Genomic DNA, 14,587 nt, shown 5'->3' on the forward strand with positions numbered 1-14,587 from the left:
ACATACTCTCACAGATCTTCTATGCTACACCGAATGCGCTGACACCACGCCAACATTGCATTCAGTATAGCAACTATTCCAATTTAGTGAGGGGAAGATGCCTTGGTCCTGCTGTCAAGGGCAGGTGATCACGTCAGGCTAAAATTCAACAAGCCCTTCAGTAGACTTCATTCTTCACAATACTGGAGATTAGGCACAGTGGACCAGATAAAACTCAAATTCTGCATAATGGCTTTAGAGAGGAAAAGCAGAATATGCTTTCAACTGGAACTTCACCTTCTAGAACAGCTATTCCTATGCCTGGGACTGGCACCAGCTTGGTGGTTGAATTACTCTCACTTAGTGAAACCCTTATCTTGAACTTTCTCATTTTTCCATGATGTGTCAAGTCGAGATGGCAAACAAGTGTTTGTCTTAGATCAACACAGAGAACTTGGGGCCTGACATCTGACAGATTTACTACAGTTTTACTGTCATATTTTAATAAGGGCCAAATTCTGAAGGAAAAAAAAACACCAGATGATTTACTAAAGAAAAAAAAAACATAGTTAACAGATCTAACTCTCAACAGGTATTTAGGGTAACATCTTTTGAAGTTGTCTCAGTGATCTGCCCAAATAAACAGACTGTCATAGATCGAGTATAATGAACAATTAATGACGGGCTTCCACTCATATCACAGGCACGGCGCGCTGCGCCGCGCTTACGTGTATTTCCTGACAAGTGGTTCATTCAAAGCCATCCCAATTTCATTTCCATACCTAACAGGATGTTAGTGCTTCTTCATTTGGCAACACAGCTGGTCCAGATGGCCGTTCTGTGATAAAGAACTTCTTCACTCTACACACAGTACAGTCAGTCAGGTTGCAGAGGCCTGAGGCTGGAACCAGCCAAATGACTGGTTTTAAACATGGCTACAGCACACAGGTCTATATCATTTCAAGGAAATCACAGCCGCACAAAAAGTGCCCTAGGATACTTTAGTATTTATTTATTTTTACCCTCAGTAGGACTGGTTGTTTTTAGGAATACGTGCTGATCAGAAAATGGCTCTTTAGAATATTGTTTGTCCCACTATCTTTTTCCCCCTCTCTGATGCTAGCAGTAAGCAAGCCATGACAGGTAGAGTTACCAAAAAACTTCACTGCTCTGAACAGCAACATGATTGAAAATACTATGATTCTGTGAATGAGGACTCAAAAGATTTCCAAGCTACCAGCTGTAACTCTTGCTTTATTGGCAAAACCAGAAAGTGTAAAATGGATCTGGTAATGAGTGGAGTGAAAAGGGACCAGCAACAGGGCAGGAGGAGGATAGAGGCTTGGTCATGAACCAGGAGTTGCAGAGAGACAAGACGTTGCTTTAGCTACTAAACAGAAAAGGTTATCACATGCATACTGGCAATGTTTTGGGTTTTTTGTCTTTGTTTCTTTGTGTTTTTAAACTCATGACTTACCGTTTTGGTAAACTCCATCTCTGAAAAGAATCTATACCAAGGCTCATTCTCTAAATCTACTTCTTCTGGACTTAAGTCCTGTGGCTATGAGGGTATGGCAACAAGGAAGGGAGGACAAAGAGAGAGAGAACACAGTTGAGATAGTTGAGCACAGAGTTTACAGACAGGGACAATGAGTCTGAGTAATGTACGACACATGACATGTCAATGAAGGAGACCTAAGATGGAGCTCCTCACAGTCATGCTGAGCCATGGTTTTAAGAGGATGGAACAAAACCAGTTGGATTACCCTCTTCCTCAGTGAACTCACTGCGGCATGTCTGTCATATCTCAGCTGTCACAGCTTTAGGAAACCGGAAACAAGGGGAGGGCGCTGAGCCGATAGTTTATTAAAAGGGTGATGATGGCGACGGTTGGGTGTCAACCACAAATGAACCGCAAATACTGGCTAAAACATTATTGACTTAAGACATCTAATCCAAATAGACAATTAATTTAACAATGACTAGGTTTTTCATGAATTTTCAAAACAATTTTTTCCTGAACTTTCTCACTAAATAACTTTCTAATTACAGATTTTTACCCCTTTTTGCTGTGGCACAAATACCCAAAGCAGTCCAATACTTCTCTCCAAGAGTAGATTAAAAACTGTTAGGATTAAACATAATTAAACAATTATTAGGAACTATTTCAAGTACAGTTCTATCAAGTTCAACTTGATTCTGCGCAGTCATTGACATTACACTGAGGTTTTTGGGGTTTTTTTATCAAGCAATGCACCGCATAGCCATATTCTACACATAACAATCGGTACTCTTACTGGCATCAGTACTGCCCTAGTTAAGAGCCGAGAGCTGGAGCCATTTTAGCTCTACTGAAAAGTATAAGCACCTCAGTTAAATGTGACTATGGCTATACTTTCTCATTGCTCCTGCTGAGAATTGGAGGCATTAACAAACACTCTGAAATCCCTGACAATTACTGATGACATATACACTGTTAATAAAACATCAAATATCCAATGTCTGCCACAAAAACACTGACTGATATGTACACAGACTGAGCTGGAAGACAACATAAACAGTAAAACGAGCTGTTAACCACGACAGGAGCACAGACAGGTTGTCCATTCCCTGTGTCAACACTACAGTCACGTTCACGTCCGTGTACCATCCTCTATTGATGAACTCGCCACAGCTCAATAAGTACAGCGAGGGCACTTTGCCTGTATTTGTAGGTAATTTGATTCGCATTGTGGAGTACTGAACATGGAGTCTGTACGACAAAGCATGTCATGACTACATGCAATCCACTCTATTTACATTTACTGTAAATACTGTCTAGAAAACCCTCAGCCTCTTTGGAAAACCTCCTTCAAACACTGCACTGTCTCGTATTCAACCCCTCGAAGGTAACATGTCATGAAACAAGACTAAAGAGCAGAATGATGTATGTACAGATTTCAGTCTACACACCATGGCCATTCTAGTGAGTGCAGAAGCAGAGTCAAAGCGTCACACTACATGCATGTTCTCGATCCTGACACAGACGGAGCAGGACGAACAGAGCAGCATACCGGTCTCTCCAGCCTTAGCACAGACGACTTCCCCGGCTCGTACTCAAATATACTCTTGGGCTCGGCACGATACTTCCTGGTGTCCACCTTCTTTTCAGGGGGCTCCCAGTCGTTCCTGCAGGGAGGCAGCAGGAATGAGCAAAACAGAGAGAGGGAGAGAGTGAGAGAGAGAGAGGGAGGGAGAGAGAAAGGGAGAGAGAGAGAATCCCTGTTGAGGAGGAGAGTCGCCATGGCAACCAGCGATGGCAAGTTTTGGGAGGGTGTTTTAATCAGCACTGTCTCTGTTTATGTTGCTAAGGGTTTGCTGTGCCCTGTGAACGATTACCAGTCAGGTTGGGGATGATGTCTTAGAACCAAGATGCTTCCGGTTATTTTTCATGATGAGTGTATGTGACACACACACTTCAAAGGGCCAGGCGCTGGGGTAATTCCTTTGCGCTGTCATTTTTACATTAAAATTAATGAGCGTAAACCATTTTCGTAGCTCCTGAGGCTCAGTGAATTTAGCCTTGGACTGGGCCTATGATCAAGATGGTAACAGCTATTCACCAAACACTGGGCTAGCCATCTGTTTCTACACACAGCCAGTCCCACACACATGTACACTCATTCCGTCTCTTTCTCTCCCTATCCCTCACTCTCATATTCTATGGTCCACTGTAAATGATACTTTACATTACATATGCTCTGAGACCAAAGGAAGGAAACCAATCCCTCTAAGATAATGAGATTTAGGAATTATAGAGAGATATAATGTAGAGACATCTGAGTGTTTGTCACATCTGTGTAATGTTTAGCTCAAAGACAGTGTTTATCTATCATGGGAAATCTAGTGACCTTGTAGTTGCAACATTTAGATGTAACACTTAAAAGCAATATATATATATATATATATATATATATATATATATATATATACACACACACACACACACACACACACACACACACACACATATATATATACTCACCGTTTAGTCTGAGGTTTTAAGGAAGACGTTCGGGTTGGCACAGGCACCTGCCCTCTGGATTTAGAACTGGCCGCATCCACTGCACTTCTCTGCACTGAGAAACACAAAACAGAAATGAGCCAACAAAAAACAACATAGTACGCACAGTGTAGATTTTGCAAATTCAAATCCTTAGACTGCATTTTGAAATATTCATGGTTATTTGTGTGAACATGCTCAAAAGCTCTCAAGTGATGAGAAGGTGAATGAAGTCTGTTAGCTCCAGACAGTGTCCTCTGTTCTGCACCAGTCTTACTCATGTAAAACTAAAAATACACTTCATTTAATATCAAACCATCTTCCCTGAAAAGTTACATAATATGAATATATTCATAGCTCTAAAAGACATCAAATACACCTCTGACAATGTGACAGGGCCCGTAATACAACCACACTCTCAGTGTTTTACTGTGTTTATAAAATCACAAGTCTCACAGTCCAGGAAAACACTTACCATCATCTCCAAAAGCGTAGGATGGAGCATCATCTGGAAATGAATCAACACAACTAAATGAGTTCAGATAAAGCTGCAAACATATCCAGTGATGGGGAATGATGGAAAACACAGATAATCAGGGCTTATAAATATAAGCCATTTCAAACACCATCCAAACTCTCCATGAGAGAGAGAGGACTTGATCATGTTCCCATGTTTTTTAGAGGTGAAGAAAACACTAATCTGTGAGGAACGTCATCCCCTGTCACCCTGCAGTCTCCCACCCCTGTGCCATCAGTCCTACAGCACTCTACGGCCCCTACTGTAACAGGGGTGAAAATTAGGGGGATTATCATAGCATGCATAGCAGCCATTATCAGCTGATCAGCTAAGTCTGGCACCCAGTGTTTACTCCACATCCAGTCAGACCAGTGGATGTCTGTCTGGTTATTGTGAATGCTTTGGCTTCTCACAGCCTCTCTTATCTCTCTATATGCCCATCTATACCTACGGCAGTCTCTGTTTTATGATGGAATAGCCATGAATTTAGACTTTGTCTGGTCCAAAATGATTTGACAGTTATTCCTAAAATGAAACATCATGCATGTCTGATTGTGGTCATATCTGTGGTGTTGTAGCTGTACACATGAAGCAGTTTTTGTGTCCTGATTTCTGCTGTGCTGATTTCTAAAGACAAGAGCTCCACGCAGTATCTTTATTTCATTCAGTAGCCGCACCTGGCAACGTTATAATCACTCATAACAGGTGGTTCAGTGTCTACAGATATACAACTCTGCCTCTACTCTGTAAGTCCAAGAAATGTGCACCAAAACACACGTTTCTGATCAGCACAATCACTTTGGTTCTTGTAGGTTCTTTGGAGCTCTGTCCTCTCCTTTAGTCTTTGATTGTTAAAGAAACTTTGACTACAGAGCTGTGCTCCTCTAACAGCCGCGACATCAACGGACTCCAACTCTCCAATAGCTGTGTAAAAATGGACCTGATCGATCAGAACCGTTTTTAATAAATCATGGGTTCTATGGGGTCACATGAAAATTGTTCTCCTCTTGCTGTTTCAGTGACCAGTTGAATTTTGTTGATAATAAGTTCATTAGTGAATTTTCTTGAGAGAATATACATTAGAGAGTTTTGTCAGAGGTAAAGGCAGTCGTGAGTTTTGCCACTGGTATGTACATTAGTGAGCTCAATCAGTAGTGTGTACATTGGTGAGTTTAATTAGTAGAATGTACATTAGTCAGCTTAATCAGTGGTATGTACACAAGTCCTGAAAAGCCCCACATAAACCATTTACTACTCACATTTGACAAGCCCTGCTCTGCCATGACAGACCAAACAGACACAGATGCAGTAGAGCAGTTCACACAAATCAGCTATGCATTGGTATATTTAAGACTTTCAGGAAATGGGATTATACAAAAACAAAACATTTATATCAAAGTGAACAGACTGAGGGGGAGTGAGATATCAAATAAGAGCAGTACACACTGCACCTCTATTAACATCCCTGTGTAAGCAGGCAGAGATGAGTCACTCTTTCTTTCAGTGTAAAGTCAGACAGTAGGATAGTATGTGATGGACAGAGATGAGTCACTATATCACACAGTGTAAAGTTAGACAGTACGAAGCATGTGAGGGACAGAGATGAGTCACTGTATGACATAAACTCAGTGTAAAGATATATCAGTATCTATATGTGCTGATATATCCCTCTTACACTATGATCCTTAATGGACATGAAAATCTAAGATATGCACATACTGCATGTGTATTTAACAGCACCCTCTAGTGGCCATTCCTGCTTCAGATGTCTCTGAATGTGACATGGCAACCATCTAAAATAACCATAAATAATAACCATATACAAGAAGCATAGTGATGTTTACTTTATAATATATGCGTAAAGAACATTATGATGTGTATATATACATACATATGCATGTATAGTTTGTATATATAAATACACACAATTGGTGGTCAGTTAGAGACAAAACAGACACCTGAAATAAATGGCGTCAGATTAAATTTATCAGAATTGGACTAAATTAAACAGTAATTTAAAGTAAGTTGTGAGCTGAACTAAAATCTGGCCTGTAGCATGGCATCAGTTCAGCTGTACATTAGAGGCGGTGAGACAGGGGTGTAAAGCTGGGGGAGATGGAGTTCTGGCTGACTGACTATGACAGGGATACCTTTGGTTCTCAGCGGCCTGTCATTGGACTCAGGGAATACGTAGGTGGGACGGTATGGGTTTTCCTCTATGGGCTCTGAACAAGACGGTTAAGAGACAGAACACAGGCTGACAGAGTGAACATACGCACACAAACATGACTGTAACACAGACTCAGACCACAGACAAACACAAAGAACATATAACATCTAAAAATGATTAATACCATATCTGAGCGTGTAGTCCAGTTTACCTGGAAGTCGGTGAATCTGTTTGAACATGTTTTTGTACCAATCCTTTGACTTCTCTGTGTTCTGTAGGACAGGACAGAGATGGTTTCTCAATGAGCAACTGATCTAAAAGTACAGTACAGATTTCAAAACTCACCGATCACCGACGCCAGACACTCTTACATTGAATTTATATTAGCTTCTATTATAATGACAGCAGCAACCACAGTAACGGTAAAAATAACGACGCTGTCTGATATAAGTTAAGTTAAGTTTACTTTATTTGTCAACACATTGGGGAAATTTGACCTCTGCATTGGACCCATCCAAGGTAGTGATGATGAACACACAAGCACACACACCCGGAGCAGTGGGCGACCACAGTGCAGCGCCCGGGGAGCGGATGGAGATTAGGTGCCTTGCTCAAGGGCACCTCAACTGTGCATATTGCGGGAGGGGAAACGTTTAACTAATCATAAACGTTTAACTAATCATAAACGTTTAACTAATCAGAAGGTCTGATGAACAGGTGGCTGAGTTGTGTTTACCCGCATGGGGGGCCTGGGCCTCTCTGGTGGGGTGATTACAGCCGACATCCTTCTGCCATCCATCTCAGAGGGCTGAGGGGGTTCACACAGCCCCCTGTCTAGACTGTCTGATGGCTCCTGAGGGTAGAATTTACCTCGCTCTGGGGTGGGGTCTGGAAGAGCTTAAATAAATAAACAAACAAACAAACAAATAAATAAATAAAAATTGTAGTTACAAAAAGCATTCAGCATGGCATCACTGCTGTTTTGTCAACATATGTTTCCATATTTCTTATTTGGCTGAGTATATTTCCATGGTTATGTCTGTATAGTCCAAATTGGCATTAACGTTACACATAAACATGATTAAGACACGGAGGGGCAGGCTTGGCCCACCATACAGGGACAGAATTACTGGAGAAAGACAATGTTAGTCAGCACAGTGGGCTGATTTTCACACTGTTCACGCATATTCACACTTTTGTCATATCATGCACATAATATCTTCATTGTCATATCACGTGCATAATGTTTTCATACTAAAAAGGCAATATTTATATCTGACTGCGTCTTTTCTCTCTTTTGCTCCTGTAATCAGTAGTAGTTGAGCCAAACACTCTTGAGTGGTGTCTGTGAGGGAAAACAGTCAGAGAAAGGGAAAGCAGTAGGATAAAGAGAAGACAGTGCACTTTCTGATGGGGGGTCAGGGGAGGGCAATGGGAGCACAGTAAACAGAAGAAGTGAAACACGGCTAATGGAACATATGTTTCAGACAAGAGCAAGACACATGGCGCAATCAGCACTGAAAGGACAAGACAGAACAAGCACAGGGCAAGGGGAGAGCCAGAACAAAAGCAAACAAAAGCAAACAAAAAGACAGTTTTATGGCATTATCTAGTTCTTACCATTTCGCCAAGTGCATATATTATTACTGATGTGTCTTGATGCATATTATTACTGCTGATGTGTCTTGGTGCATATAATTAATGTAATCTAGTATTGATATGCTCACAAATCATCAAAAACTTTGATTTCGGCTAATGCTTGACAAATCACTTCAAACAATCTTTTCCGAAAACTACATGATCATTTCCTATTTGATGTGAGAATAACATTTGTAACAAAATACAATATGGTCACAGCATAAAGAATATTCTGGAACAGACTTGTGCTCAGTCTGGCAGAAGGTGTGTCTAAAATGTGAAGAGTTGTATGCTCACCACTGCAAATATAAAAACATGATTTCTACATTTTATGATCTAATGAGGAAGTCTGGAATTTGAAAATGACATCATAAGATGAATTAATCAATAAAAATCATATCCAGTTACATTTGGAGTTTAAGACCAAATACAGTTTTGATTATGGTATTAAACTGAGTTCCTTAACCAAAATAAATTTGGCTACAACTGTTTTTCCATTAGAACTTCACGTCATTATACGTGACTCGCCGAGAGACTATCAGCAAAGACATTTTCTAACTCAAAGCCACGTCTTCTGTGTCACAGTGATAGTAAGAACAGTTCATCCTCCACCTGACTACACTCTTTATGGACTAATGATTCGTTAGGGTGAGAGGTGATGAAGTTAATGAAGTTAGCCAGTCTAGGTGCAACTATGAAATACACTGATTTACCCCTCATAGGGGAATTAGCATTAGCATTATCTACAATTTATCAGAAGATTTCAGTTTATCAACAGATACAATGTTCTACAAAAGATTTAAGATGAGGGTTTTGTAATGGCATGTTTATTGAACAATTTCACTCCATAGTGTAATATCATTCTGTAAAATTATTACTACTCTGTTTATCAGGGAAGCTGGTGTGAGGAGGAATCTCTTTTATTTATGAATATTACAGTTGGCCCACTGTTCCCCTGCATGGGGAGAACAACCTCATCACCAACTTCCGCCCTCCCTCCACCCACACCAGGTGCATCATCCGAGATAAAGCCTGACGTGAAGAAAGTGATTAAGAAAAACGTGTCATTTTTTTCTTTGTCATATTGCACTGGTAAATTGACTTTATGGAGCTCCTGATGAATCAAGTCACTGAAATGAAACATTCCCATTAAAACCATTAAAACATGCAGCAGTCAGCCAAAGGCAAACACATCCCAACCATCCCAGACTGCTCAACTCCATATCAATATTTCATACTCTGCATTAAGCTCATCCACTCTGCCTAGTCTATGCTCCATTAAAAACTCGGAGTCTTTCATCAAAGACAGAATGATGATGTTTTCTGTTTTCTGAAGACAATTGCTGTGAGCAGTAAGGTAGTGCTGTTGTCCTCTTGTGTTGTTTATGAGTCACACAAAAGCAGAGCTCTAGAACTGCTCTAGAGATTTTCGCTGCTCACAGTACACCTTCATATGTTAAAAGAGATTTTCACATACAAGATATAATATGCAGACATGTGTGTGTAGTTCTGTGCACAGGGCGTGCACAATGAAGAATGAAGCAGAATGGTTAAGGACACACACAGGCACACAGTGTGTGGATAATGCCTGGACACACAGTGTGTGGGTAATGCCTGGACACACAGTGTGTGGATAATGCCTGGACACACAGTGTGTGGATAATGCCTGGACACACAGTGTGTGGATAATGCCTGGACACACAGTGTGTGGATAATGCCTGGACACACAGTGTGTGGATAATGCCTGGACATAAAACTTAATGTGTTTGCTCAGGGCTGAGGAACAACATGAAGAAAACTCAAAGGAAAGAAAGCACGATCAGAAAACAGCTTTGAGCAGACATTTGTATCATACCTTCAGCATTAAGCTGAAGCTTTTGCTGCTCTGCGACTGAAGGAGAACAGATGAGAAAGACAAATGAAGGCCCTGTGTCAGTATGACCCCAGCCTCACTGCTAACACACAACGTCCCCCCCGTGTGAGTGTGACCCCAGCCTCACTGCTAACACACAAAATCCCCCCTGTGTCAGAATGACCGCATGAAACATCAGAGAGAGCAGAGCTAATGCTTACCGCCTTACTCCTGATGACACAGACTCTAAACATGTAGGCCCTATCCTTGTCTTTCATAATCTGGGACAGTTCTGTTCTCTGTTAATTTTATCGATCACAGTCACCTCACAGGGTCAATTATGTTTTATGCATTCTAATACTTTTCCATTCGTTTAATGCAGTCTAATACTCATCCATTTGTTTTATACATTCTCATACTCACTTTCATGTCATCCCACTGTTTCACTGTCTGGTTAGTCACTGCCTTGCTTTCCTTGTTCCAAATCAATTAATAATTCAATTAATCTGGACACCTGGGTTTCTTCATTTAGTCTGCTTTTCTGTTATTGTAACAGAATAACAGAAAAGCATGGTTTTCTTGGTTTTCTAATGGTTCTTTTGTATGGAATTAGTCTGAGCTAACATTTTTGCCCTTACTTGATGTCTGTGATAATCCTGTGATCTGTAGGTTTAAGAAAACCTCTGTGAAGTCTGTGCTGAATCTTGGTTCCTGTGCCTGTTCTGTTCCTGGTCAGTTGTGTTCCCTGGTTATACCCTGTGTAAGTTCCCTGGTTATACCCTGTGTAAGTAACGTCTAAGTTCATCTGTGAATGCTTCACCTCTCACCTCCAGCTCAAGACAAATGCCTTCTCTTAAAGAGTTTCAGTACATAAAAACATTGCAACTCAGTGATGCAACTTCATATTTTTTTTAAAAAAAGCTAGCTGTTGCAGCTCAGATATGATGGACTCCTATTTGTTTTCTTATACTAGACACAAGATATTATGGTAGATCAATAATATAATTTTTCAAAAGTCATCATTTTTACCATTTTTAAAAAGTAATAATTTTTATAATTTCTCAAAGGTTTTGCTGCTTCACAGGTCCCCACAGACCTGGTTTATGTTAATATGATTACTGACTTCACATGAATCATGTACCTGTCTTCTCCAGTAGTTTTCCTGTGTTGTGTAAAGTTAAATGTCCTGGATTACACTTCTGACAGAGAGAAAAGCAAGGTGTGACTGACCTCACCTCTAATTTGTTTGAGTTACAGACACACACACACACATATGTATATATGTGTGTGTGTGTGTGTGTGTGTGTGTGTGTGTGTGTGTGTGTGTGTCTGCGTGTGCCGTCATATGAGTCTTTAATGTTAACCACGAGTGAGTGTTTAACCTGTGATTTCATTTTAAACTGTGTCTCAGTGTTTGCTGTGGTGGCAGGTCGAACCTCGGCTGTGCTGGAGCAGGACGATGGTGGGGTTAACACTGGTGGTGGGTGGGTAGGGCACTGTAGCCTTGGCCAATGACGACGCAGTCAAGTTGGGTGTGATGTGAGACTGGTCTGATCTGACAGACGTGTCGACCTGATGATGAGAAGGGACAACGTGACAGATAAATCAAACACCAGAGACCAGAACATGAAACTTCTGACTTGCAATGATCATCTCTACAATAGATCTGTAGATGGTTCTGATGATGGTTAACTGATTGAATGTTTTCAGTGCACAGTACTTCTGTGTGCATTTATTAACAGATATATTATATCCTAACTCCTTAACACTGCATCCTTACACCATGATGTCAAGCTCCTGCTAGGCACCGTCAGCCAAATCTGTCTGCAGTTTACTTTATCAAATCACTTTGATGCCTTTTTCATGAGTCCACTTAAAAATACACCAATTAATGGCTTAATGTCTGACAAAACACTATTTTAAAAAGCAGTACACTAAATGCATTAATTCCGTTATATTACTCAACTCATTGATCAGAGGGGTTTCTTAAGCATTGATATGTGTGTCCAATTTAAATCTTGCCCAAATAAAACAGTTGTTTCAGTATGTCAGATAACAACTTACCTGTAGAGGTGTTTTGTTCGTTTGAACTGTGTTGGCTCCTGTACTGTTTACACACCCTTCAGTCAGTCCTGTTTCTGTAGCACCTCCATTCACAGTGTCAAGCCGGCCACCTAGAACAAATCCAATCCCAGAGCTCAGAAAAATCCATAAATCTCCAGGAGGCCCCTTTTTTAAGGCTGACCGAGCTATGGAGTGAAATATGTCTCTACGTCTGCCCCCAATTGGCAGTGAACCTGTTTGTTTTCAATACTACCCACAAACAACTTGACGACAGAAAACGATAAATTTTCAATTAAACGAATCAGCAGGCAGCTTTGCTGGGAATGAGCATTTTTCCCGAATGAGGCTCCAGCCATAGAGATGCTAATTTCCTGCAGCGATGGAGAGAAACAAAAAAAAAAAAGTATTCTCTTCCATTCTGTGAACTTTGTGATCGGAACAAGGGGCTCTTTGAGCTCACTGTAAGGAGTGTTTGTTTCACTGGGCTTTTTATTCAGGCAAAACAACAATTAAATCACCCCCACCCCCTTGGCTTTGGCAGCACACCAGCAGGGCCCTGACGCTCAGCCTGCAGAAAAAAAGTCCACATTCACAGCCTGTCATTCCAGTGCCCGGTGTGGGTGTACTGGAACAAGAGGAAACTTTGACAAACACATGAGATTGAGTGTGTTCATGCAGAGTTATTTGGACTTTCACTCTTCCTATGGTTAATATCAAAACATCTGTGGCATAGCTACAGTGTGCTTTGTAGCGCTGCGTGGTATGTATGGATTTCTGAATAATTCTACTGTCAGTCAAAGAAATAACATTTTATATGGTATAATCTTCCTTATTCTCTAAACTCAAAACTACAGTCAATGAACATTGTCCTTTATCTGTCAGTATAAGCCAGAGAATAAATATATAATAATATAAATATCTAAAAATATAAAAATAAATCCCGACAGGACGAACAGGACCCTGACGCGCAGCGGAGGGGTCGTATATCACCCTAAGGGATTGTTAGGCCGCTACTGTCAGATACAAATGACCATGAATTTCTATTACAATAAGTGAATGGACTACTTGCGGATTGATATGAAAGATGTGAATCAGAAGCACAAAACCTGTTGCCAGTGGCAGCGGTCATTAATTTTTTTCAGCGGTTATTATCTGAATGTTGGGATGACCCATTCAATTCAATGGATCTTTCTGCAGCATTCTGAGGAGCCGTATAATAAGCAGTAGTACTGGTCACTAAAAAAGCTATATCAGTGTAATATAAAAGGTACTAGGTTTTATAAGCATTGAAGACTCACTCATGGCTGTGTCTGCAGGCACTTGGCTGATGCAGTCTTCATCATCTATATGAACCAGAGTGGCCTTCAGTGTCACGGTACCCTTTCCTTTGCACACGCGACTGGGGTCCAGCACTGCAAGCAACATTAATACAGACACATTGTTCATGAAAACAACAAGAGCTCTAAAGTTCATTTGTTATCGTAAACACTGCGTTTATCAAACTAGCCCATTACAGAAATGCATTTTGACAGAAAAATATGGCGATTATATAAGGGCTCAGTTTAAACATTAAAAATGCAATACCAGCACTGATTTCACTGAACTGAGCATAAAGTCATCTCCATTCTCATTTCCTCCCTTAGCAGACGCTCTGCCCCAGAATGACTGGTGTGAAAAACAGTCAGTTTATTGCTTACAGAGGCTGAAAACATGCAAGCTGTATGTAACAGTGTGAGTCAACAAAGATAAAATGCAATTTTGCAGTAATTACATAAGTACACAGCTGTAAGGACCCTCTGTGTGGAATGAGTCATATTGGAAATGAGCTGCTCAGCAATAAATCACTTTAATTCAGTTCAGGTCAGTTTTATCCGTATAGCCTTTTTTTGCAGCGAACAGTGTCACAAAACCGCTTCACTGAGACCCTTAGTGAGAAAGCCTGAGGTGACAGTGGCAAGGAAAAAACTCTCTATGGCTGAAATAGGAAGAGCCCTTGAGAGGAGCGATGACTCAAATGGGGGAGCCCACCCTCCTCTGGCTGACACAGGTATTATTGTCAGATTATAATCTAGTGTAGGGGGAGACAACGGCAAAAAATTTGGGAGAAATGACCAAAGTGAGACAGCAGTTATGAAAGTGGTTTCACTGGTGGTGAAAGTGCGGTCACTGAAGGTTAAAGGACACTGTGGGTATTTCGACCAGGGTTCAGTCGGGGGCAGGGTTGGAAAGAGCATGGTAGGCAAGGTCAGGAGGTGTGTTTATTTCCCATGTTTTTGGGATTCAGGGCAAGAGATGGCCTAACTTTAGGCATGACTAAAATGACAA

The 14,587-nt window shown here is 40.9% G+C and overlaps 1 protein-coding gene across 1 annotated transcript in view; it reads right to left on the reverse strand.

Annotated features, from left to right (window-relative positions):
* The window catches only part of sorbs1 (sorbin and SH3 domain containing 1), a 60,455-nt gene that overhangs the window by 25,821 nt on the left and 20,047 nt on the right, over positions 1 to 14,587 (reverse strand). The window contains exons 4-13 of the mRNA XM_030771876.1: positions 13,561 to 13,674; positions 12,263 to 12,372; positions 11,635 to 11,770; positions 7,445 to 7,605; positions 6,920 to 6,980; positions 6,689 to 6,763; positions 4,497 to 4,529; positions 4,004 to 4,097; positions 3,033 to 3,147; positions 1,457 to 1,540 (exon numbers count right to left, since the gene is read on the reverse strand). Coding sequence (XP_030627736.1) covers positions 1,457 to 1,540; positions 3,033 to 3,147; positions 4,004 to 4,097; positions 4,497 to 4,529; positions 6,689 to 6,763; positions 6,920 to 6,980; positions 7,445 to 7,605; positions 11,635 to 11,770; positions 12,263 to 12,372; positions 13,561 to 13,674 — 983 coding nt within the window. The remainder of the gene's footprint in view (positions 1 to 1,456; positions 1,541 to 3,032; positions 3,148 to 4,003; positions 4,098 to 4,496; positions 4,530 to 6,688; positions 6,764 to 6,919; positions 6,981 to 7,444; positions 7,606 to 11,634; positions 11,771 to 12,262; positions 12,373 to 13,560; positions 13,675 to 14,587) is intronic.

This window comes from Chanos chanos, chromosome 4 (genome assembly GCF_902362185.1).
Source record: "Chanos chanos chromosome 4, fChaCha1.1, whole genome shotgun sequence".
Lineage (NCBI taxonomy): Eukaryota > Metazoa > Chordata > Actinopteri > Gonorynchiformes > Chanidae > Chanos > Chanos chanos.